The sequence below is a fragment of the Zingiber officinale genome, chromosome 8B (assembly GCF_018446385.1).
Source record: "Zingiber officinale cultivar Zhangliang chromosome 8B, Zo_v1.1, whole genome shotgun sequence".
Lineage (NCBI taxonomy): Eukaryota > Viridiplantae > Streptophyta > Magnoliopsida > Zingiberales > Zingiberaceae > Zingiber > Zingiber officinale.
In genome coordinates this window covers 103,839,286-103,866,783 of record NC_056001.1, presented here as the reverse complement: position 1 = coordinate 103,866,783, position 27,498 = coordinate 103,839,286, and the positions used below count along the sequence as shown (strand labels likewise).

Sequence of the window (27,498 nt, the reverse complement as noted above, 5' to 3'; positions counted from 1 at the left end):
AGTGGAGACAAAAATTTTTAGACATAAAGATTGCATGCAAAATTAACATTGTGATTGAAAAATTTTCTCTAATTTACCGTTAGAAAAAACTCTTCCGTTAATTCACCAAAACTGAAACTCAACCCTAAAATACCTTTGAAACTCAGAAAACACCCAGGACTACACCATTACCCCAGGGGCGAGTTCTTAATCCTCAGATTGCAATTGAACATATCACATTAGTTTTGCGCTTTAATGTTATATGTCTGCAATTTTCATTAATCCCGAAGTAAAAATAGAGTTGCTATCTTAAATTTCACAGCTGAAACTTTAATTAGAATTTTGTGTAGAAAATATTCTTGAACAAGCTTCACAAAAAACTTATTTATGCTTGTTTAAAAATATAATACATGTCAAACTAAAACTACCCACAAAAGCAGGTCGACAACTGGAGTTGTGATAAAATAATATAGTTGATCAATTTCAGATGACTGACAAAAAAAAACTCTAAATTGTCTTGACAGCATCATTATATATCTCCGATTGCCATCTTCACTAGTTTCTTGTAAAAGACACGATCATCTCTTGCTGAATTACTTTCGAGAAGAGCACTTTGTGCCAGTTCCTGGTACAAGCTGGGGAGGTTAGTGGAGATGCAACTAAGATTGCACCCAATGGCTTAACGAATTGGGGGCGAAGAATTTCCTACTAAAAAGAAGAGGAAAGGGTGCAAGAGTGTAGAAGCTGGAGATCGATGGTACTAACCTTGACATGTCTGTTTGACATGAATTTGCCTAAGTTGTGAAGAATGCACCTTAAATCCTGAACCTGCAATGAGAAATATACAGGAATAAACAAATTACAAAACCTATCATGGGGGAAAAAACTAGTAAAACTATCTTGCTAAATTACCTTGATGTATCCTGTTCGATTCTTGTCAAAATACCTGAAAGCCTGTAAAGGAGAAGCATATGCCCATTATTATCATGAAAAACAATCTTCTAAGATAAAATAGAAGTCACCTCCAAAAGCTCCTTATCCACAACTCCATCCCCTGTGGATGCTTCCTTGACAGTTTTTACACAATCTTTATCCTTTACAGTATCTGTCTGATCAGCATTCTGTTTATTGTCCTCGGCAACTGCTTCATTGGCATTTGCAGGTTTTGTATTCTTGTCAGCTGCTTCATTGGCATTAGCAGCCTTATTATCATTGCCAATTTTGTCGGTATTACTTTCATTCATAACCACAGAATCTACATCCATCTTAACATCAACTTCTGATTCAGCCTGTTCTACTTTTACATTAACTTTATCATCCTGCAAAGGTATTCATAGAATAATTAAAACTAAAACCAAAGAGTCATTTTGTGAAATAGTATCTGCAAACCTTAATTTTTCATACTAAATCAAAATATGCAATAAGTTTCCGCACTAGAAATGAACACAATAAGGATTCCAGAAAGTGCTCAGCTATACAGACTATGAAGAAAGCACAGAGGTCCACTAGTATGTAAAGTCTGATCCAGAATGCTAAGTCGTTCTGTCTCTATTGGCTCAAACATCAGCCAGATGATGCATTTTTACCAAGTGCTGTTAAGTCAACCATAAAACAGAAAACTATCTCATAGATCCTAGGCTCTGTTGCGCGATGACTTAAATGAGCACAACAGAAGTGACATGGCCGTAAAAGTATTACAGAGCCAAACTCACTGGACTTGCAGATTACTAATATTCTTTAATCTCAACAACATATATAAATGACTTTAAAATGATATTGCATCAAAAGTAGTCATTATATTTTCAATTCCAAAATTAACAATGAGCTTAGTTTGTGAGGATTTATTATATTTCAGTCTTCATGATGTTCATGCGTTTGAATTGGAGCAAAATGTGAAACCCAGCATCGCTGATCCCACAACAAGATACAGGCAGGTAAATTAAGAGGGTCATTTTTGCCCTAGCACAACGGCCCTTTGAATGGAGGAGGTCAGGCACCCAACGAGGTCTTTTGCATCCATTGAAAATTGACCCCAAGATCTATTAGAACAAACACTCATGCAAATACCAACTACGCTAACCCATGGGGACAGATATTCAAGTGTTTTAAGAGACTAGCATGAGACGCATAGACTGCAATTGGTAAATTAATCAAAATTCCAACAGAGGCACCCCCAATAGAATTTGAAAAAGAGAATAGTCTATTCTTCTGTATCTCACATGGGTTTTACAATTATATGAATTGGCTCCATAACTGGAATCGGGACAGTGACATTGTACCATTAGTAAACTAAATGACCCTTAAAGCATGCCAACATGGTAGCTGAAGGAACATAGTAGTTACTTACAAGATCAATAAAGTACCAAAACAACAAGGATGCGTCATATTTTTTATTGGATGGTTCCAAATATAAAGTTTAATATACCATTGCTATCCAAGCCTATGCAAAGATGACATACTGCCTCGTGGCTCGACTGATAAGGAGAGGGCTGAGTGATAACAATATACGAGGAATCGTTTTATAGAAAGGGAGATTGTATCGTTGAATAGGCTCAACCATAAGGAAAGAGTCAATGGAATGTGCCATTGTAGACCTGTTGCTACAGGGATAGAACCGGCTTTCTTTCCAGGCTTACCACTTACCGTAGATCTCCAGGGTCAAGGGCTTACCCGATACCTAGTAGCCGAAACGAAGGCAAATTCAGAGTCCCTTTCTATTCACGTTCCCTCACAAGAAGCGAATCACCAAGCGCCGCCTCCCGCGGTAGGCTGCGAACGAGCGGTGGAACACGATAGTTATGAGCGAATTACATGACACATCGCACAAGGCTTCTTCTAAAGAAAAATTAGTGACTGATTTTAGGCTGTCTTTTCGCGACCATCAGGCGGGGTCCTCCTTTGATTAAAAAACACACTACGAAAGAAAAGGATCTATCCCTACCCCTGAAGCACCAAGTCATAAATAGTGTATCATTTACTCTTTCCTATCAGTCGAACTTATAAGATGACCTAACTTTAAAACGAGCGTGAAAATACCATTACCATTCGCTCCTCTCCTAATTATTAACTTTAAAATGAGCTTACACAACCGTCGTGAGCTGTGGAGAGGAGCAGGATCTAGTTATATAATGAGAAACGAAGGGATGAACGACGTGTACAGATTAAAGAAGGGAGTGGCAAGTGTGAAGAGTGAGAAGGAGCGATACACACAGAGCGAGACCCGTCGCCCCCAGCACCAAGAGTGAATGGCCCAAAGCCATTAACTCCTGGAAAGATCTTTCTGCATTTTGTCGACTGACTTGGTGCTAGCTGGAGTGAATAGCCAACTGCCTCCTCTGCTTGTTGTTGTTAGCTCTTTTTAGCCCGCGTATATCAAAGTTACACCAAACGACCCCTACCATAACCGAAGGCGCACGCAAAGGCCATTAGCACCACTGTTGATGAAGCGAGCCTTGCTAAGCAGCGATTAGGTCTCCCCGCTCAGCTTCGATGTCCTTTGTCTGTTGTCCTTTGCTCAAATGTCCCTCTTTCCATTCACGACTACAGCTGAAGTCTCTCTTTCCATTGGCCCTCTCCTTACCAGTTGAGCCTAATCAGGTATATATGGAAAAGTAGTGCTGCTTGGAGAGTCATCTTTTTTTGCTAAAAATGTGGGGAGTCTTTCTTCTCCTTTCCCTCCTCATCGCATCTAGCTACGCCTAGTTTCGTACCATAGCCATTCACGACTTGGTGCCAGCTAGGGATCGTTTTAAAGATAGGGAGGTATACAACCTGATAGGCTCGAGCGCATGCGAGAGGGCCAACTACTCCATATGTAGTAGGTAGCGCTCCTAAATTAGATGTGAGCACACCTACCTTTTTCTAGTGAACTGCTCCCGACTTCCCTTTCCGGGACCCTGTCCAAGAATATGTGTAGGGGGACTCTTCTTGCTGCTAATGGCTGTCCACTAACCAGTCGAGCATAGCGATTCTTTTAGTTCGCTGTCTATCAAGTAGACTAGAAAAGGGAGGGTATCGTCGCGAACTCTCAGCAAGAGGTCGTGAATGAACTCTTTGCATGCACCACACATCAAATCACACTTGGTGAGGAAGTGTCCAAACAAGAAAGGCAGCCCAAACGAAAACAAGAAGAGTGAGCCAACGAAGCTATATATGCATTTAGACCTGTATTAACGCACATTCACTTGCATTTCTTGTCTTTGACTTACGCTATCGCACTCCTTTCTATCATTTTATCATCATGCTACTTATGTTTTTCGAAGATCTGCTCTTTTTTGTGTTTTTATTGACAAGGCGCGATAAAGAGCGAAATTGGACAAAGAACGTGAGGCGAAGCTCTTCCGGAACTCAGCATGGGCACGTGCCTTGAGGTATGGCCGTGTCATTCACCTTAGCAGGGCACACGGCTTGACTATGCCAAATGGCACAGCCGTGTCTCCTCCCCCAGTAGGGCACACAGAGGGGTCGTGCCGAAAGGTATGGTTGTACCACCTTGGCTCAGAAGTGCACTAGGCACAACCGTGCCTTGACTTACATCGTGTCCATGGCATGGATCTTGAAGACTCCGTTCTCATCTTGGCTAAGTGTTTTTCTTCCTTTCTCCTTGATTTGGTCATAGAATGCTTTCTTCAATGTCTTTGAGTCTTATTCTTTTGTTTATAGAGCAGATTCTCCTTGTTCTACGGCTAATGGAATAGTTGTGATGTAAATTGATGTAAAACTCTTATGAATATACCCTTTCCTTGTTTCAATGACATGTTTATGCTTGGTTCTAGTTTGATTGAATGCACGTGTGAATCCTTATTGCTATTGTGTGTTATTTAATTGAACGGATGTATGGATTAGTCATCATGTAGCGGGAATACTCGAGATTGTATGATCGGAGGTCCGTTAGTGACAGAGGATAATCATTAAACCAGATATCTCAAGGATTCACTCAAAATGGAGGCTAAATCCTTAGGGAGACTCTAATTTGTACTTAAGGGTTTTCCCCATCGTGCTAGGAGGTGATTGGTGTGATTTAGATTGTATGACCGGATCCCTAGGTAACAAAAGGGAAACCATTAAACCGGACTTTCTACGTTACCTTTCTTACTTAATAGCACTGGATACCAACGGGAAAACACTCTGATGAAACTGTCATGGGATAGCATTAGTATGTACTTAGATTTCCTACGCGGTATAAACTTAGAGGACAAGAAATTGGCGATACATATTACATTAAGGAGCATCATAATGAAACCGACATCCTAGAACTTCATTCCCAAGATAGACTTCCCCAAACAACTCTGCCTCTAGATCTCTCTTTCTAGCTCTCTCTAACTTTCACTCGTCTTCTAGTTCACGAACCATCAACCTTTCGATAGTTTAGATAATTTGTTTTACAACATCCCTAGTGCTTACCACCAATCCCTAAGAATCGATATATTTTATTACATAGTGATTATTCCATGCACTAGCAGAGGGGCAAGTTTTTTACGCCATTACCGGAGACTGGTTTTGAGTAACATTAGGAAATTAGCATTTGGATTAGTCTAGACACATTTTCTTTTTCTTTTTGTGAATATTTTTTGCACTTTATTTTTCATAACGCAAACTAATTTCACTTGCACATGTTTATGCGAAGATTGATAATTGCAGAGAATTTGTTACCTATCGATCCTTGATAGAACTTTCAGAAGGAGGAGAAACCTACATAGTCAAGCACAGGAAGAAAAAGTTCAAAGAGCCATGGCGGACAAACCTTTGGAAGATTATGCTGCACCTTATGCTAGAGGAATTAAATCTAAGCATTACCAGGCCGACAATTGAGGCCGACAATTTTGAGATTAAACCGAAGATCTGAATTAGCAGTTAGAAATTTTTTACGAGATATGCAACACCATGAAATGAATGGGGTCTCTCCTGAGGCAGTTAGACTACTATTATTTGGATTTTCCCTTGGAGACAGAGCAAAGGCACGTCTGAATTTTGTACTAGCAAACATCACCTCATAGGAGCAAAGCGAGCAAATATTCTTGGAAAAGTTCTTCCCTCCAAGCAAAACAGCGCACATGAGGAATTTGATTGCTAGCTTCCAACAAAATGAGAGTGAGTCTTTGTATGAAGCATGGGATAGATTTAAAGGGATGCTTAGACTATGTCCCCATCACAGTTTAGAGAAGTGACTTGTGATACATACTTTTTATAATGACATCAACTACCAAACCAAGATCTCTTTAGACTCCGCGGTAGGTGGAGCGCTAATGAGCATGATTTTGGATGAAGCCAAAGAGATTACTAAATGTAGCACTAACCACCATTAATGGGCGTATGAGAGAAGTGGGAACCCAATTAAAATAACCGGAAAGTATGATGTTGATGTAATGAATCTAATTTTTGCAAAGCTTGATACCCTAACAAAGAAGTTTGATACAATTAAGGTTAATCCAGTGAACGCTATTTCTACTACTTGTGAAGGCTGCGGAAGCACCAAGGAAAGTTGCCCACTTGGAGTCATTACTGCAAATTTGGCTCAAATCGAACAAGTTGGTGCAGTAGGTAACTTCAATCAAAGACAAAACAATCCGTACTCCAACAATTATAATCCTGGATGGAGGAACCACCCAAACTTCTCATATAGAAACAACCAAGAACAAGGGCAACCGGCGGGATATCAACAAAGCAATCAACCATCAAGAATAGAGAAACTCCTTGAGGAGATACTTGTCAACCAAGGAGAAATGAAGAACGATATCAAGCAACAAAACATAAGGATGAAAAACACCGAAAAGCACTTGAAGATGCTTGATACTCAAATAACACAAGTGGTGAGTTCTCCTTCAAGAACACCAAGAAATTTCCTGGAAAGTCGAAACAAAACCAATGGAACATTGAAACAGAATTGAACATTGCAACAGAATTGAACCGCAGAGGGACAAGTTTTTGAAGACCGACGCAAGTGCACAAGCGTATACCATAGGATGAATTCTGACCGAGAACTTCCTTTGCCCTTGAGAAGCGTCACGAGAACTCTGCATCATTCAACCATTTATACTCACGGGACCAGCTATCGCATCCCGCTCGCTGGGAGCAGCTATCACATTCCTATGTCTAGTGTTGGTGCAATCGACCTAGGTTTGATCGGTACGATCATGATTTTGATGTGTGTGTCAAAGAGTTTAAGTTAGATTTTCATATGTATTTGATATGTGTTTGAGTCTTGCAGGACTTGGTGAAACACATGAGAAACTTGGTGCAGCCAAGTAAGGGAAGTTCATCCAAGGGCTTGAATCCTTGAGTCGGTGAAGGATGGTGTGAAAGACATCCGAGGGACCGTCGAACGAGGAGCAATGGAGTGGAGCCGAGGGCATCGAACTTCAAGGCAACGTGAAGGATGGCACGGAGAAAGGTCGTAGGTTCGGGTGCATCTGAGGGACGAAAGCCGAGGAAGAGGGCTTCAAAGGCGGAGAGGATGAGTGAGTGAATGTAAGGTACACTGGTACTGGTCCAAATTCACGCAGAGCACAGAATGCTTCTATGCTTGTCGGCTACGGGGATCAGTCAACTGGTCTTGGGACCAGTCGACTGGTATATAGTCGTTGGCAGGATCGCGGATTTTGCGGAGTGCTGTTGGCTATGTCCAACGGTCACATCAGTCGACTGATGCATGGATCAGTCAACAGGTGTCGAGGTTGAGTTGATATGATGATCAACTCTCTCCTCTTATTTATAGGTAGCTTTGGGGTATGAAGGAGGTTACTCATACTTGTTGAATAACTCCTAAGCTTCTGCCCAAAGCTTCCAAGTCCACTCTTCCTCTCCAAACCTAAGTTCCATTTTGTAAGAGGAAGAGAGCTTTGTGAGAGATTGTACTCCACCGAGAAGGAGTAAGATCTAGCCGGAGATTGCCGGGGACTGATCCATCGTAGGATCAAGAGTTCGTCCACCTCAAGGACACGCCATGGAGTAGGAGCAAGCAATCTACGAACCACGTAAAGGAATAGTGTTAGCGTTTGAATTCTCCTTTGTTTGCTTTCATTGTTTTATTTAGTATATTCCGCTGTGCATTAACCTTCATGTAGAGAAGAAAACGCATTGGGGGTGACCTAGCTATCCAACCCCCCTTCTAGCCGGCCACCGAAACCCTACATCTGGCTCCAGCGAGATGCTCCGAATCAAACAACTCTTCTGCATAACACATTGCGGATCTGATCTAAGAAAGAACTCACTAACGGACAAGGAAAGGAAGAGAAGGCAAAGAATGTGATCCTATATAGATAGGTCAGCCGAAGATGGAGTTGGGATGGTCGATGTTAAAGTAGCCGAGTTAAATTCCACTTGCTCCTTGTCCCCAGATTTGAGAAGACCTTGGACGAGTGAAGCATGTGTTGTTGGGAGGAAGGACTCGTACCATTATCAGGTGTAGGTGGAAGCCCTCTCCGACTACTCATCCCTACGATCAAAGTCTCTTCTCTTGCTTGTGCATTTGGAGTGCCTACTCACAAAGCATGATTACCATGTCTCTCGAACTCTTTCAGTTCAGTACATATGGGGCAAGATGATGAGGTCGGAATGGGATCAGTTCACGTCTCACCATAGTGCCAGCTCACTCATGATATGTAATGGATGGTGCAAAGGATTCAATCCTGCCTTGCCTGGACAGTGTACCCGACGGAGATCAAGAGTCGCTTATGACTACTTGCCTTCCTCAGACCTGTTCGTAGCAATAGTTGAGGGATCATTTTATAGTAAGGGAGATTGTAAGGTCTACAAATATTATGCATGCCTAGAATGATAAAAATACTTCTGCCTCATATTGGATCATTTTGGTCCACAAATTGTTTTTGCCACAATTTGTGGACCAAAAACAAAATCCCAAGAACATCTAACTAAAATCATCTCAATTGGTAGGCAACCTGCCGCGTAGATCAACTGTACAAATAGTCAAATACACAATGAGGAGAAAATGCATTAGTGTAATCGAGCTATAATGTTTCAGGGATTTACTCCACAAAATCAAACAGGAGAATGGTGCACAAAGTAAAGAAAAGTCTAGAAATTTTGGCCAAGAAACTCACTGAGAGAAATTATAAATATTAATTAAAACTTGCCTTTTGAACTTCATCTGATTTAAAATCATCATCTTCTTCCTCCTCTTCTTCTATAATTTCTTCTGGATCTTCATCCTCATCTATCATATCCTCATCTGTTGCCTTCTCTTCAGTTTTAGTCTCATCCCTTCCACCTGAAGAACCATCTGCATCCTTATTTTCAGTAACTGTTTTGTCAGACACATCTTCCTTTCCTGATTTAACGGACTCACTAACAATGTTTGCAGCTTCGCCCTTGTCTTTGTTGCATGTATCCTCCTTTGCAACAGGACTATCATTGGATTTAGTCCGCTTGATGGGTGATTTCTCCTTGTCAGAAACCTTCTCAGGTTTTTCATCACGTTGTCTTTTCCGACTATTTCTTTTCAGTGTATATTTTTTATTCAATTTCTAAATATCAAGAAACAATGTTGTTAAATTATGTCAAAATGCAACTCAAACAATAAACTAAAACATTTAATTTTACCTCAAGAAAGGACAATAAACGGCAACCCATCTCAAACTGAAGCATTTCATTGAAGGCCTCAGCAAACAGAGAAAGCTGCATGAATCCATATTTACCAAACCAAATAAGATAAAAGAATAGTGCAGATGAATAGAAAATAACTTTAAATTTTTATTATGCTTAGCTAAAAATAACAAAGGAAAACCATATATATGAGTCCCTCGCAACATAAGCACAGTAAGATGCATTCACATAGCTTAAATCATGCACAGTAAAATGAATATGATTGCTGGCATGCCTTGGGAAATACTAGATGGTATTTAATGTAAACAAACCTCGTATGATGATTCTTCTATGTCTTTATCACTATAATCCAGAAGTCCATCCAATGAGAGCGAGACTGAACGACCCTGCAGAATACAATTTTTTAACATGTTAGACAAGTTGGTTCAAGCATTCTGAAAGATAAATAAAAGCAACACAACTAATTATACTTTAGACCCCTTGCTCCGATGAGATTTCAGAATTAATCCAGGATGCTTAGGAGGTTCCTTAGAACCTCCTTTTTCTTTTTCTTTGTTAGACTTTTGGTTACCATCTTTGCTCTTCTCTTTTTCATCTTTTTTTCTCTCTTTTCCATCTTGCCCACTTTTCTTAGAGCTTTTCTCTTTCACATTTTCTGAACCATTAACATTCTCTGACCTTTTCTCTGGGATGGCATTGCTATCAACTGATTTAGCTTCCCTTTTTGTCTTCTCATCTGTTACTGTTTTTTCATTCAAGTGATCTTTCTTATTAGTACTAGATTCTTCTGTTGTCTTATTTTCAGAAATATTCAATTCAACAGTTCCCTTATTTTCCAAATCACTTTTTACATCTTCCTTTGTGTCCTCAGTGTTTTTATTTGAAATTGCATCCTTAACTTTTGGAGTATAAATTTTTCTTTTAATCACTCTTCTAATGATTTTCTTTTTTCCAGTTGTCTTAATTTCTACATCCTGTGTAGCAGAGCCGCCATCATGTTCATTCTTAACCACTTCTGTACCATCCATAACTGTTGGCTCATTTTTAGTTGCCACACCAGTTAGGGCAGATGAATTAGCTTTATCTTCTGTGAGTGGTGACTTTTCAGGAGTACCTTTTGTGACAATTGTCATTGTCACAGTTGCAGGTCTCTGCGGATCAGCTGAAATTGTATCTTCTTTATCAGCATTTCCATGTTTATCTTCTGTGATTCCATCTTCGATATACATATTCTCTTCCTGTTTGATGCTACTGCCAGCTTCTACCATAATTGCTTTCTTTCTGACAACCTTTCCTTTCACCACCTTTTTAACAACTTTCTTTTTGGTAGTTTTTTTAATCTCAGCTGACAAATCAACAGAGCCTCCTCCAACCACCAAATTCTCGCTGATTTTACTCGGTCCACCAACAACATCATCTTTTCTTCCTGTATCAGCTAATGCAAGTGTTTTTTCATTCTGCTCAGAGGGAATTTTATTGGGTTCACCAACATCAACCTTGGACTGATCATTGCCTTTCACATCAGCCATCTCTTCCTTAACCAAGTTGTCTTCAGATTTCAGTGTTCCGGCAGAGTTATTGTTCACAGTTTTACTTTGAATCTTTTCCCCTGGTATGTGAATAATGATAAACATAAACATTTTACCTCTATAAGAATACAAAATAAGGGTGAAAATCCTTGGTCTTACCTGGGCCAGATTCCTTCATTTCTGCAGGTTTCTACAATAGGCATTAAAAAAGCAAATAATATAATTTAATTGGGTTCTTGGATGAATTAATGCATAACAAAAATGATGGAAAATCAAATTTTAGGAACAAAGAAAAATAACCTTCTCCTTTGAAACCTGTTCCCTCTCTGTCTTCTCCTTCTTGTATGTCAGCCACTGCCCTCGCCACTGATCCAACGAAGGCAGGCATTCTGACAGGTTTGGCACATAGAATACTGTAACTTCCTTATGGCTAAAAAAACCATCTTTGCCAACTCTATCATAGTGTATCTGACAGAAGCATATAAAATAAGAAAGCTAGAATTCACCAAGCGATAAGGTTTTCATTCCAAATTGAATATTTTGGGATGACTCTCTCTTTCTGTCTCTCTCTCTCTCTCTCTCTCTCTCTCTCTCTCTCTAGCAAGGTGGGACTACGAACCAGATAGATGCTCACAGAACAATGAAAAAAATCCATCAGCTAATTTTTTCCAACTAAATGTTTGCGTTTGAGTCTCAAGTCTCTTTTAAGTAAAAATGTGAAATGCATCAACACTAAGAACAAGATCAACAATTAGTTCGAGTTATTTTATTTGGCAGGTCACAAGTATGACTTGAAGTGCAATACCACAAACCACAAAAAGGTCTGTGACTTGTCTGTGCAATAAACTTACATTTTCTAATCAGAGGATTGAAGAGTTAGCATTATTTCATTTTTGTATAAAACAAATAACTTGAATTGTTATTGTGCAGGTTTGCAGCTGAGAAACATACAAATATAGGATTTACAAAAATAGGATGAAGTTTTAACTGATCCGATTATGATGCACTAAGGAAAATTATCACGTCAATAAAAAATGATTTCTATGACCATCTACAGCTAAAGATTGCATAAAATCAATGATAATAAAATATCTAATCAATGGCAATAATGTATCTATTGATACTGGTTTCCCCAGAAATATATTGGCCTCAGTAAGATTCACAACAGGGATTTTTTGATGACCTAGACGAACAGGTATATATACCTGCAGAAAAAACAACTCATATAACCCCAGAGGAATTAATAGAACCAGAAAAATTTGATAAACAACAACAAAAATTTGATCATGACTGGGAATTCTATTTTGACGAACAAAAAAATATAACTGCTGGAAAACAATCTAATGAGGTCAATCTCATCATACATCTCAAGGGTCGTCACACTCAACTATATTCAATAGTACTAAGTTTTCCCAAAATAAGTAATTGCAGGTGGCCTTCTTTTTCCTATCATACAATTTATGTTATTTGTCGAGTATAAGAGTTGATCGACTAATTGAAGGTGTTGCATTTTTTAGTAAGGTATCATCTTCAAGTTCTTCAATATTCATTAAGTTAAATGTTTCATTTTCTTTATTTTGTGAAGTAGAAGGTTTGTAATCATTAAACCTAACTGTTAGGCTGTCATGTCTGTCTTTATAGATTACCGAATCTGTTGATTGAAACAATTGTGGTTGAATTTCTAAATTGAGAGTCCAGTCTAGTCCTGCTAGGACTTCTGATGAAGTGCTCTTGCTAACTCTTCAGTCATAAGATTTAATCTTTCTTCTCCTTCGTCAGGAAGATGAAGAGGTTCTGTCATATGATGGCGAAAAAGTGATGTAGAGAAGGATAGTAATCCTTGATTATATAATCTCCTTGGATTAAGTGAATTTAATTGTTCATTTGAGAAATTGTTAAGTTTCTTTCTATATCTACAAGATCTTCTATTTGATAAGTAGAGATACTATTACGTCTTCTGGTTATAATGTTCTCTAAGTTGTTTGTACTCTCACTGTTTGTGAGGGGCCTACGAATGGTTAAGTCAGAGTTCTTGTGAGACATACTTTTGTAGGTAATAAACTTATAAATAATTGGGTGTTGTCTTGGGACAATCTTACCAAGTGATTATTTACTTAAATCTTTAACATGTTTTCCAATCCTTTCCTCCAATCAGTTGTTTGGATATTCTTTTGTATATGTTTTTCGATTGTTAATAGCCTATTTTCTAGTAAAGTTGTTATGTAATGCAAAGAAGTTAATAATGTTAGTATAGTATTGTTTTGTTGAACTAAAACTTGGTCTCCTTTTCTCATTAGCTATATACAACAATATATGTTTTCTTTTGTCTTAGCAAATTGTTTAGAGAAATCTAGGGCTTCTTCGTAACGAGTATTCTCACAATACAATTTGTTCATTTAAATTTGATTTCCTCAAGTGCAGTATGTAAGAGTTTTAGTTCGCTTTCTATCTGAGTTTTATGTGTTGTAATTAGGACTTTAATTTGAAGTAAAACAGTCTTGGACTAAAGTTCAAAATTTTTAGATTTATTTTCTTCAATAAGTTTTGAAAGGCTTAAGATTTCTTTCTTAATAGGAATACTAAGTAAATTAAGTTGACTAAAACTTTAGTTTAAAGAATCTTGTGATTCTTTCCGGAAGTCTATGTTTTTTCTCAAGTCACTTATTATTTATTAGAGTTTGTTGGACTAAAGTACTCGATACTTGTTTAAAGAATCTTCTGTTTTTTAGTCTGTTGTTGTTAAGATTCTACGATAATGCCTATATTGAGGAGTAAATTTGTGATGGTGTTTAAGTGGAGATCATTATGTAAACAATGGGCATATTTCCAAGATCTGATATAGCAACTATGTTTATGTTGATTATAAGTAATAATTTTTCTTGCCGGAGATTGTGAGGCTAGGTCTAAAAAGTCTATTATGTGAAAGTCTTTAGAACTAGAAGTCATTCATGATCCGAAGAATTTTAAAGCTCTGATACCAATGGTTAAAGTGGCTCCGTTGGATGTTTAAAGTAAGTGCCTTCGTTGGAGTTTAACCAGTATTTGTTTTTGGTTGATTACCGAGTCCGGGTGTTTTAGAAGTTGGTTTGAGTTGATTTGGAATTGTTTTGGGGTGTTTTCTGGGTTTGATTTGGAGACTAGGTCAAGAGAAAGAATACTTTGTTCTTCTTATCCTAATATTAATTCGTTTAGCCTCACCTGTAAAGGATCTCACAGTTTAACCGTTTCCCCGGTTATCTTTGGGATTTTCAGGTTGATCGTCTTCCTTACTTAGCCTGCACAGGACTTATCTGATCAAAATTCTACTTATTTAGTTAGTGTTCACATCAAGGTTACTTAGACAAGGACTGCGAAAGTTTTATGAGATTAAATTTTTCGAAAAGAAAAATAAGGTAGAGCCTTCTATGACCTAGTAGAAGGATTTAGTTCTTTATATTTATTGACATATCCAGAAAACTTAGACAATTACAAATCTTACTTAGAAAGAAAATTAGACAATACAATAGATACTTACCGGCTTCCATAGGAAATTATTGAATGGAAATTACATAAGCATACTTATCGAAGGCACACTTGTACACATACTCATTAATGCTCGCTCTGGTGCTTTGTGCACGATCTTGGATGACCCCTCTTGGTGGAGTGAGGAGTTGTATTTATAGAGGAAGGGAAGGTCTTACTTCATCATGAAGGAAGGGTTACGAAGAGAGATGAGGTGTCTACTTTTGAAATAGTGGGGAATAAAGTTTACGTCATATTCCATCAGGGTTCCATCATGTTGTCCATATTTTATGGACAAAATCTAGATGGAGCAGCTCTAGAGCTGGTAGCTTGTGTGTCAGCTCTAGTTTAAACTTCTAAATATGCTCAAGTAGAGTTTACTGAGCTGGCTAGTTTCTTTCTTGTCCATTTTTCTGCCTTCTTTTGGTAATGCTGAAGTAGGGTTGTATGTTGAGTAGTAAAGGTGGAAGGAAAGAATTGAGTGCCCATATCTCTTGGCCAAATAGATTTTGTTAGTGTTTCTTTGGCTAGGAGGTAATTTATGGGATCTTCCTGCTGGTCCCATAGCAGTGTAAGTTTCTTTGGCTAGGAGGTAATTTACAGGTCCCATAACCAATTGTCATCTTGAACCGAAGCATGCCAATGAGAAAATGCTAAAAATTGAACATGGCAACCTCTTCATCTTCCTGATTTTTCCTATATTTTTTAAGGTAATGTTGAGCATAATTAAGGAGTCTTAAAAACGCTTTAAGAGTTTTGTTTCTTCCATTTTGTCAGGAAGAAGTAATATGAGGTTGAAGTGAAATTTTCCCACGTCTGATTTCTGCTGCTAGGAATTTTATGTGTTTAGTGGCTAGTGTCATCTTCTTAAGGGATAATATAAGGTCATATTTTTCAAAGAAGTTGAAGATCATGTGAAGATAAGTGTAGTATTCATCTTTTATTATTGAGAAAATCAGAATGTCATCAATATACACACATGTGAATAAAGAGACATATCTAAAAATATCATCTATTTTTCTTTGGAAAATCAAACAAGTATCCATATTTTAAGGCAAGTATCAATATACAGCCCTACATCAGCATTGCCAAAAGAAGACAGAAAAATAGAGAAGAAAGAAACTAACCAACTCAGTAAACTTTGCTTGAGCATACTTAGAAGCTCAAACTAGAGGTGACACACAAGCCCAAGCCACCAGCTCTAGAGCTCCATCATTGGATTATGTGGGTGAACAAAATCTAGACAACATGATGGAACCCTAATGGAGTATGACGAAACGTCAGCGATGACGTTCCAAAACAATCACCAAACCGACACTTAGTGGATTCTCTCCTCCACTCATCTAAACTTTATTCCCCACTATTTCAAAAGTAGACACCTCATCTCTCCTTGTAACCCTTCATCATGAAGCAAGACCTTCCCTTCCTCTATAAATACAACTCCTCACTCAACCAAGAGGGGGAGTCCAAGATCATGCATAAAGAACCAAAGCGAGCATTAGTGAGTGTGTGCAAGTGTGCTTTCGATTTTTGTAAGTATGCTTGTGTAATTTCCTTCCAACAATGTCCTATGTAAGCTTGTAAATATGTACTGTATTGGCTAATTTTCTTTCTAAGTAAGATTTGTAATGCTCTACATTTTTTGTATATGTCGATTGAGTAGGTATTGTTGTAAATAGTTGGTTAAAGGATGAAGTTGTAGGAATAGTTAGAAAAAATGATAGAATTATAGTCCTTAAGATAATAATGACGAAAAAAATTATGAACATAATTAGTGTATATGCATCGCAAGTAGAATTAGATGAAGCTACCAAATCAAGATTTTGGGATGACTTAAATAAAGTATTACAAAACATTCCGTCAAATGAAATAATTTTAATAAGAGGTGTTCTAAATGGACATGTCGGAGTGAAAAATGAAGAATATGAGAGGATACAAAAAGGTTATGGGTTTGGAACGAGAAATCAAGAAGAGAAAACTATATTAAATTTTGCGATAACATATGACCTTATATTAACTAATATGTTTTTTTAAAAAAAGATAAGAACACTTAGTCACGTTCAAAAGTGAAAATAATAATCTCAAATTGATTTTTTTATGGTTAGGAAAAACGATAGAAAGATTTGTAAAGATTGCAAGGTCATCCTGGAAAAAGTTTAACTACCCAGCAAAGGTTAGTAGCGTTGGATATACGCTTCAAGCATAGTTTCAATAGAAAGAAAATATATACGACTCGTATAATTAAGTGGTGGAAGTTGAAGGATGAAAAGCAAAATATATTTAAGGAGAAGATAGAAGTACAAGCATTAGGTGAAATTTATGGTGACTCTAATACAACATGGGATAAGATTGTATCAAAGTTGAAAATAATAACTACGAGTGCTCGATGAGTCAAAGGAACATACACCACTAAATAAAGAATCTTAGTGGTGGAATGAGAAAATACAAGAGAAAATAAAGGAAAAACAAACAACTTATAAAAAATTATATATTTGTAAGAACGAGAAAAAATTTAAAAAATATACAATAGCCAAAAAAAAAAGGTTAAGAAAGTAGTGAATGAAGCCAAAAATGAAACTTTTGAACGATTATATCAAAAATTGAGTATAAAAGAAAGGGAAAGAGATATTTATAAAATAACTAAAATGAGAGAAATAAAAAATGAATGTAATTGGATACTAGTAAATGATGAAGAAATAAAAGAGCGGTGGGAGAGGTATTTTCATCAATTTTTTAATGAAGATTTAGGTAACAAACTTAGATAATTTAAATAGGTCAAATGAGTATAGAAATTTAAATTTTTATAGTACAATTCAAACTTCAGAAATAGAACAAGCTTTAAATGGAATTCACAATAGAAAAATCATTGGACCGGATGATATTCCGATAGAGATATGTAAGTGTCTAGAGAAACAAAATATTGAATGGCTTATAAAATTATTAACATGATATTGAAAACAAAAAAATGTCTGATCAATGGAGGGCTAGTTCCCTCACATAAGAAAAGAGAGACAAACAAAATTGTGCAAACTATAGGGGTATTAAACTAAGGAATCATACCATAAAACTTTGGAAAAAAAGTAATAGAAAAAAGATTAAAGAGATTACGGTGATTGAAAAGCAATTTGGGTTCATATATGGAAGGTCGACAATAGAAACTATACATCTTTTTAGATAATTAATTGGAAAATATCAGGAGCAAAAACAAAATCTACATATGATATTTATTGACTTAGAAAAAGTTTATGATAGAGTCTCAAAATTATATGGAGAACTATAGAAAAGAGAGGTGTTAGCGTAACATATATTGAACTAATTACGGATATGTACGAGGATGTAACAATAGAGTAAAGACTTTAGGCGGAATAACTGAAGCATTTTCAATAAAGATAGGTTTACATCAAGGATCAGCTCTAAGTCCATATCTTTTTACACAAATTATGGACGAACTCACTGCACACATTCAAGGCACAGTATCGTGGTGTATGTTGTTTACATATGATATTATTTTGGTAGATAAAACACGTGAAGGAGCAAATGAAAACACTAGAAGGGATAGATTTTAGGCTTAGTAAAATAAATACGGAATATATGAAATTTAAGTTTAACAATATTAGATGTAATGAGACAATTCTTATGATAGGAGATGACGAGTTGTCAATATCGAAAAGTTTAAATATTTAGGATCATTTTTACAAAACAATTGAGGGATAGAGAAGGATGTCTTACATAGAATACAAATAGGATGGTTGAAATGGAGGAGTATCAGGTGTTTTATGTAATAGTAAAGTACCTCTAAAACTTAAAGGAAAATTCTACAAAACCTACTATGTTATATGAAACTGAATGTTGGGCTATGACTCGAGCCCATGAGCAAAAGATGAGAGTTGCAAAGATGAGGATGTTAAAATAGATGTGTGGACATACGAGAATAGACAGAATAAGAAATGAGAGTATTAAAGAAAAAGTCGAAATTGCATCTATTGAGGGAAAACTCTAAGAGACACGTTTAAGATGATATGGGCATATACTTAGACAACCAATAAATGCTCCAGTTAGGCGATGTGAAAATATGACAAACATATCAAACAAGGAAAAGGAAGACCAAAAAAGACTTGGTTAGTAATAATAAAACAAGATAAAATTTATTTAAGTATAGATGATATAATGGGAGATAGAGCTCCATGGAGTAAAAGAATTCATACAGTCAATCCCACATAGTAGAATAAGACTTAGTTGTTGTTGTCATTGTCAATAAAAGCTTTCTTATGAAGAACTAAATCATTCTACTATGTCATAGAAGACTCTACCTTATTTTTCTTTTCAAAAAATTTAATCTCATAGACGTCCACAATCCTTGTCTAAGTAACCTTGATGTGAACACTTAACTGTATAAGGAATAAGTAGAATTTTGACCGGATAAGTTCTATGCAGGCTAAGGAAGGCAATCAGCCTGAAAATCTTGAAGATAACCGGGGCAATGATTAAACGGTAAGATCATTTATAGGTGAGGCTACATGAATTAATATTAGGATAAGAAGAACAAAGTATCCTCTCTTGACCTAGTCCCTAAATCAAACCTAAAAAAGCACCCCAAAACAACTCTAAATCAACTCAAACCAACTTCTAAAACAACCTGACTCAATAATCAGCCAAAAACAAAGATTGGTTTAGATAAAAAGCACTGGTTAAAAGTCTAACGAAGCCACTTACTTTAAACATCCAATGGAGCCACTTTAAACATTAGTATCAGAGCTTTAAAATCCTTCGGATCATGAAGGACTTCTAGTTCTAAAAACTTCCAAGACTTTCAGAGAATAGACATTTAGACCTAGCTTTATAATCTCCAATTAGAAAAATTATTACTTCTAACCAACAAAAACATAGTTGTTATATCAGATCTTGGAAATATACCCATTGTTTACATAATGATGCTCCCCACTTAAACACCATCACAAATTTATTCACTAACGACATACTAAAAAGTTATGGGAACAAGTATACAATACTATAGTCAACAAACTCTAATAATAAGTGACTTAAGAAGAAACATAGATTTCCTGAAAGAATCACAAGATTCTTTAAACAGAAGATTTAGTTAACTTAATTTACTTAGTATTCCTACTAAGAAAGAAATCTTAAGCCTTTTAAAACTTATTAAAGAAAATAAACCTAAAAAATTTGAACTCTAGTCCAAGACTATTTTACTTCATATTAAAGACCTAATTACAACACATAAAACTCAAATAGATAGCGAACTAAAACTCTTACATACTACACTTGAGGAAATCAAATTTAAATGAACAAACTGCACTACGAGAATCTCATTACGAAGAAGCCCTAGATTTCTCTAAACAATTTGCTCAGACAAAAGAAAATGAATATTGTTGTATCAAACTGAGACCAAGTTTTAGTTTAACAAAACAATACTATTTTAGCATTATTAACTTCTTTACAACAATTTTACTAGAAAATAGGCTATTAGTAATCGAAAAACATCTACAAAAGAATATCCAAACAACTGAATGGAGGGAAGCATTGGAAAACATTAACAAAGATTTAAGTAAATTATCACTTGGTAAGATAGTCCTAAGATAACCCCCAAATACTTAACAATATTGTCAAATGAACAATTAAATTCACTTAATCAAAGGAGACTATATAACCAAGGACTAATCCTTTTCTACATCGCTTTTTCGCCATCATAGGACACAACCTCTTCATCTTCTGACGGAGGAGAAGAAAGATTAAATCGTATGACCAAAGAGTTAGCAAGAGCACTTCTACAACAAAGACACAATTACATTCATCTATGACTAATTATATTTGATCTTAGAGAACTACCTAGGAAAAGTATCGGAGTCAAAGTATTTCTAGTCCTATATAACTCCATAGACAATGAAAAGGCAATCATAGGACTCATTGAAGTAAACATGAACAATAACATAGGCCTCACGTATTTCTGTACAAACTTCAATATGAATATTCCAGATTTTGTCAAACATATTAAAATTATGAAACAAGCCAAATCTGAGGAGGGGGATTAATGACTCAAATTAATAATAGCTTTAAGATACAAATAAACAATATCACTGAAGTTTTTACTTCAAAATGAATATATTTTCTAAATCAAAAGATTTCTCATCAGCAGTCCTCAAGACTAGACTGGACTCTCAATTTAGAAACTCAACTGCAAACGCTTCAACCAACAAATTCGATAATCTATAAAGATAAACATGGTGGCCTAACAGTTATGTTTAATGAGTGCAAACCTTCTACTTCACAAAATGAGGAAAATGAAAACTTCAACATAATGAATATTGAAGAACTTGAAGATGATACCTTACTCAGGAGTACTATGCAAACACAACAAATGCTAGGCAGAAGACATCTTCAATTAGCCGAACAACTCTTATACCCGGCACATAACATAGAAAAAGTTTCTCATAGGCCACAAGAAAGAATAGATTGATTTAATATTAAAATATTGGTTTGGACTTCAGACAAAATATAATATTAGGAGAAGTTTTGCAAACAAAGAATGAATAAAATTCCTTGAAAGCACAAAAATTATGCAAACAAATAAAATGATAATACAAAAGTATTCAAAAAATTAAAGTAAAATGTATGTACCTCAAGGAAACGATTCCAGTGATGACAGTTATGTAGGTCAAGTTGCGTTAAATGTTTGACATGTCTACAAGAAAAAGAATGCTTTATAGTCCATAGAGAACAGTTAAATCCAATTATGAAAACAAATATAGGATGTATAAATAATAAAACAAATTCATAAGTAGCTTGCCTGATAGCTGTCTGAATCAAGGAAAAATCATCAACTTGCAGATCCCCATCTAAACTCACATGTGATGGGCCTCCAATTGCCGAAAAAGAACGATCTTTCTTCATAACAGCAAACTTCAAGATGTTGTTAACATGAACTGGCTTCTCATCAGTGTCTTTACCAAAACACAACTCCTGTAAAGCTTCAACGCTAATTCCACTCATCAAGATAACCTGACAATAAAAATATCATGAGAAGAAGAGCATAAAAAACAGAACCAGTATACAACATTTGTTACTGAATGTTTCATTTCATATATAGATACGATCTCAATAATTAACGTTGATATTTGACAGGAAATAGATCTGATTGTTTCATTTCATATTCAGTGCAATATCACTGAATGTTTTAAAGTATATCTGCTAAATCTATAAAAGGTAAATGAGACACTAAATCCCTGCTCCTGCACATAATTTTGAATTTGGAAGTCCATTAATATGTTTGAAATTATACAATTAGTCAATGTTGATCCTAGAAACACAGAAAGTTATTCCATGACGATAAAAGTACATAGAAGCAACCAGAACATGAGTATGTATTTTACCTTGGTGTTCCAAACAGTTTTAACACCCTTAGATTTGGGGGACTCCTGCAATGAAACAGGCCCTTTCTCCTCACTTTTATCTTCCACATCCAAGATATCATGCTCCAAGCTACAGAAAGCAATATGGTACAATAATGATTTCTTAATCATATGTAAAATTAATTAGACAAATATATATCCTACCTAACAGGAGTATGAAGTGAAAGATTCAGTGTTTCCCTTGGCCAGTTGACAATCGCCTATAGGATATACACTGGCAGCATCAATATAAGTAATACAAGCATGAAAAAGTTTTAAACCAAGAAATTATATTAATGGAGTAAGTCAAACCTTTGAAAAATCTGCTGCTATCACTAGCCTAGGATATCTCTTGCTCACAGACAAATGATCTCTTTCAACATCCACCAAACAGAAAGGATAAACCTACCAACATTATATTAATTACTCCAAAATATTAATGATAACATTCACAAGTATAATCAATTAATAGTCTAAATTATGCATATTACATAGTTCAGTTGTTTTGCCACATATATTTAGTATGTTTGTTCTAAGTCAAGGAAAACATTAGAGCTTAGCAAATTTGCCGGGACAGGATTCTAATAATGAGCACAAAGAAGATGGACAAAAGTGCAACTAAATGAACCAATAAATTCCCAGAGAGAGAAAAGAAAAATCCAACCAGAGAGAAGATGGACAAACTCTGAATTTTACGTTTTCAATAACTGCAATGGGGCTAATCTGGAAACATACAGAATTTGAGGAGAATAGACAATCCCTGAACTTCTAATGGTATTAAAAATAAAGGGTTGCATCAGGTAGTCGTGACTGACAATCTAAATGAAGAATTGACTACATAGTCATGATTCTATCTTTTACCTTGCAGATGTATTCTCTCTTTTTTTCTTTAACAGGTGAATGATGCCTTCAGTACCAAGAACAAATAGATTAGTTAAAAAGCTGCAAATGAGAAGCAGCAGCAGGCAAAAATATAGCAGGAAGATCCACCTATGCACAGCCTCTCGATGTGGTGTAGTTCGACGTACAGCCTTTTTGTCCTTTATTAAAGAAGAACCTCGACGATCTCTAATAGGTCTTGGTGGTGTTCGTTCTCGCCTTGCCTCAAGTGCACGCCTGCGCTCTCGTTCCCTCTCTTTTTCTCGATGCTCTTGGAGTCGTTCCCTTTCACGTTCTCTTTCACGTTTCCTTTCACGTTCTCTTTCGCGTTCTCTTTCGCGTTCCCTTTCGCGTTCCCGCTCTTCTCTTTCGCGTTCTTTTTCTCTCTCCCAAAGCAATTCTCTACGACGTTCTTCCTCCCTTATCTCGAGCTCTCGGCGGTAAGCATGCCTATCATCATTCCTTTCGTCCGCCATGGAGACTCCAAGGACTGGATGAGAACGTGCAAGAACACTAGATTGGTAATTAGACTCATGAGTACCAAGGATACCCTTTCCTGCAGCATAATCTCGACCAGGAGGCAAACCAACCCCATAAGCAGCATTCGAAGATCCCTGAACATACATGAGGTCATCAACATTTCTTCTGGGAGCTCCCCCTAAGATGGAAGCTGCAACTTGTCCACCATAAGCAGCACCAAAACCAGATAGACCACGTGGATCAGCATCCATCCTTGCACCATAGCCACTAAGCTCTTGTGAATGAGTAGGAAGAGACATTGGTGTATAGCATTCATCTTGTCTGCCAGAAATGCATATTCCATCTCAGTGCAATAAGATTCATAATTTCCACTAATTGCAAACCAACAAAAGGAGCTGCATACAATGCCAGATAAGAACAGAAGATTGACCAAGTACACCACTGATATCAACCATCATCTCCTTAGTAATGCAGAAATCAAATCATACCCACAAACAGTATTTTAAACAGAAAAAGCATACACATAGCATCCCTGAGTAAAAGGTAGTATTGTCTTATAAGTGCATAAATATACCTTATGTTGGTACCAGGTTGTCGTTGCTGAGCTTTCAGCAATTGCTGTTGTCGCAATGAAGCCTTAAGAAAATGTATGATAGAATGATCAATATTTACAGCTGCAGAAATAAATTTTAAAAAGCATTTAAGTCTGTAATCAAGTACCTGGTCCATTCGATCATGTAGTTCAACCTGCAAAGACAATCAAATTCCAAAGTAATTTAAGCACAAACAAAAAGGACCAATATAGCTAGTATTTAACAAGACTTAATTCACAACAAGCAATAAGGCACAAAAGTAAAACTAAAAATAAAAACCTGATGATGACTATTGAGGGAAACAGACTCAAGGTATCTTCGTGATGAATCATTCTGTGAGTCTCTGCCTGCAAAAGCACCCTGATGTTCACTATAATGCCTCCTGTCTGATGCAACATAATCAGGATTTTTTACTGAAGAAAACTGATCCCCTTTCTGGGAATATCCATGAGTAGCTGCAGAACCATAGTCATCAGTTGTGATGCCCAAGCCTGATACAAGAGTTCCAGATGGGAACTTGGATGACTCTGCCAGTGCCGATTGGTAAGTAGATCGACCTTGTAAGTTGGATGTTGAAACTGCATCTTTACTACTCACTCCACCAACCTAAACCAATGCATATGCTTCAAATGTTACCAACTCACTTAGCGAAGTAATAATCAGAGTAATTGGATTAAAAACACAATGTCTGGACAAAAACATAATCATGGCTGCAAGAAGTTGCTCCTGGAAGAATTGAACCATAGAAACATGAATCCAATTTCAGATGAACAATAAGACAGTACCTATGGACAACAACAGAAGAGATACTCTGTCCATTTTACTAATTGTTTTCTCAGTTTTGTCATTTTTTCATCATCACTATAACCAGAATGGGTATTACTTCCGTCCAGAAGCCAAATGAGTACATGTACAAGAAGAATGTTGATGCAGAGAATTTAGAGTTAGACACTCTTAGAAAATTGAAGGAATGTTAAGGAATTCTGTAAATGAATATAACAAGCTTGCTGAGGAGAATTATTTTTTTATAAACTAGTAGCATGCAACCTTAAAGAAGATTCTATAAGGGATATCAATAGTTACTCAGAAAATCAAATAAGAGTTATGAGTAGGTGGCTTAACTAACGATTCAAAGAATCAATGACAGAGAAAGTTAAAGTTACAATAAACCGAGAAAAAAAAGTAAAAGGTATGCTCTGCTAACTGAGGAACCCACAATCGGACCTGTTGAACATTGCTCACGGCGGAAGAACTATAAACAGCAGCATATGGTCCTCCGTATTGTGCTGTTTGTGAAGAATAGGCTCGGTATGAGCTCAAATCTGCATCTGAACTGCCAACAGGGTTCCCACTATAGCCACTACCGGCCTGCAACACCAAGATCAAATGCAAAGGTGATGATGCATAAAACAGAGAGAAAAACAATCACAAAAATGCATTGACAAGACTATCTGAATGTTCCTGTGAACCTCAGATAAGGAAAAAAAGAAAGAAAGAAAAGTACGCACGAGCCCATATGCCTGTGAAGAACCATAAACTTGCTGCCCGTAAGGGGTGTTCCCTTTGGAAGGATACATCTCGTTTCTTCTCGCAGCAAAGTAATTCTGTATCAAAACACTAGATTTCAGTTTTATGCCCCAAAAAAAATACATAAAGCAGAAAAATATTGAGAAACATAACCCATCAACAAAACCAAAAAAAAAACCCTCCCTTAATTCTCCAATCAGACAAAACCTTATAACGAGAGACTGTTTATATGGTCTAAACCCTAAAATATATTTTCATTATAACTAGCCAGAGGAGATCAATAAAACACATTGGAACCATAGGGAAAGCATCAGATCTATCTACCGAATCTGAAACCTTCGAGGGAAGAAAAACAAAAAGTAAAAAAAAAAAAAAAAACACGAGGGAAAAAACAATCGATCGAGAATAAGAGACCTGGCACAGTAGAAGATACAGACCGGGCGAGAATCCAAATCGATATTCTCCGACGAAGAGGACGAAACGGAAGCAGAGGCAGCGCTGCGCAGCTGAGAGATTAGCGAGGTCGCTTGGAAACGGTGAACGGAGCCGACGATGACGATGAGTCCAGCGAGGCGTTTCCGGACATGAAGCCGCTTTTATTTACGCCGAAGGCTGCAGCCAGCTAGCAGAGCCGTCGAGTTCATGGAGATCTCCCGACAGGATGCTGCCAGGTGTTAGAGGTTTATAACCGGGGACCGATTTATTCAACACTGCCCTCACCCCCCGCAGTAGGTGTAACAGTCACGGTTCGAACTTACAAACTACAAACTACAATTACAAATTATAAATTTATTGTAAAAAATGATTTACACTTATTTAAATTGCATGTATATCCTCTTGAGATATAAGAAAATCAAAGTTCACGTAATTTTTTTATATTTTTATCATTTTACATTGGCGCTCATTTTCATTTTCTGTTTCTATCATATTTATTCCTTCAGTATCAAAATCTTCAACTTCGTCATCTGAAAGTTACATTCCTTGAATTCTTTTCTCCGCTCTAGTCCAATCGTCCAGTAATGTTTGGGATTCCAATGAGTCGAGAGACAAAGTTGATTGTCGTTCATCTAATATGTTGTCGTCGGCACTGAACGTCTGCTCCACAACAACAGTTGACACTAGACAAGCTAAAATTTCTTTGGCGATCACTGAGAGGACGGGAAAACTTTAAACCTTCTATGACCATCACTTTAAGATATCGAAATTTCCGCTATCAACTTCATTAAAATCAAAATAAGTTATAAAATAATTCTCAAATTCCTTTGTGGAACTTGAGGATCTTCGTGGACGTTTTGTTCGTTCTTTTAATAAAAGTTGTACTTTTGTAAGTTTTAAATTACTATTATTTGTTTATTGTATTTCATAATTATTAATTTTTATTCCATATTTTATATGATATTGATTATAAATATCATATAAATAAATTCTAACATTATATATAATATTAATTGGATCAGGACAAGAATAATCTTTAATTGAAATTAAAACATCATAATATAAAATTAATATTTCTAGTAAAACTTCTAATTTAAATCTATGATCTAAAAATGTAATTAAGTAAATTTCAGGAATAAAATATAAATATTTTTCTCATTTAGTTTTCATATGCAAGAAGATAAAGATTCATTATTAATATATTCATTTAAAATTAATATTATATTAGAAAAATAAAATAAAATTAATTGGGATAATAAACACCAGAAAGTTATTCAATCGTATAATTAAATACTTTTAAAATTTCACAAATACTAATACAAATATTCCATTATTGTGAAAATAAATATATATTAGTATTAGTATTTTTTGCACAAAATAAACATAATAATTATTTATATTGAAATAAATCTTGTAATAATTGGTATGTTGAATTCCAATGTGTTGGTGCATCACATGAAAATTTTTAGGTATCATTACATTAGTTTTACAAAACTTATACCATTGTTTTATTATAGATGGATGAGACAATAAATAAGAAATTGCAATTCTAATTAGTTTAATATAACTTTCTAAAATTTTTAATCCATATTGAACATATAAATTTAAAAT

The 27,498-nt window shown here is 36.1% G+C and overlaps 1 protein-coding gene and 1 non-coding gene across 3 annotated transcripts; both read right to left on the bottom strand.

Moving 5' to 3' along the window:
* Nucleotides 1-328: 328 nt before the first annotated feature.
* On the bottom strand, nt 329-26,040 carry LOC122016277 (protein SHORT ROOT IN SALT MEDIUM 1-like). Of its 2 annotated transcripts, none has more exons than XM_042573515.1 (23): nt 25,890-26,040; nt 25,434-25,529; nt 25,150-25,293; nt 24,205-24,531; nt 24,053-24,079; nt 23,907-23,968; nt 22,964-23,653; nt 22,835-22,880; nt 22,286-22,378; nt 22,139-22,194; nt 21,956-22,064; nt 21,373-21,584; nt 21,204-21,267; nt 11,370-11,537; nt 11,229-11,259; nt 10,011-11,149; nt 9,852-9,926; nt 9,538-9,612; nt 9,072-9,461; nt 1,002-1,298; nt 892-933; nt 745-807; nt 329-604 (listed from the first exon to the last, which is right to left on the bottom strand). In XM_042573515.1, the coding sequence occupies exons 2-23, from the start codon at nt 25,500-25,502 to the stop codon at nt 509-511; spliced, it is 4,275 nt and encodes a 1,424-aa protein (XP_042429449.1). In that variant the 5' UTR covers nt 25,503-25,529; nt 25,890-26,040; the 3' UTR covers nt 329-508. The 2 variants fall into 2 exon arrangements, with proteins under 2 accessions (XP_042429449.1, XP_042429450.1); XM_042573516.1 differs by having other exon boundaries at nt 25,867-26,038.
* On the bottom strand, nt 6,029-6,136 carry LOC122018218. The gene has a single exon (XR_006121649.1). It is a non-coding gene; the product is annotated as a small nucleolar RNA R71 (small nucleolar RNA).
* Nucleotides 26,041-27,498: the final 1,458 nt, after the last annotated feature.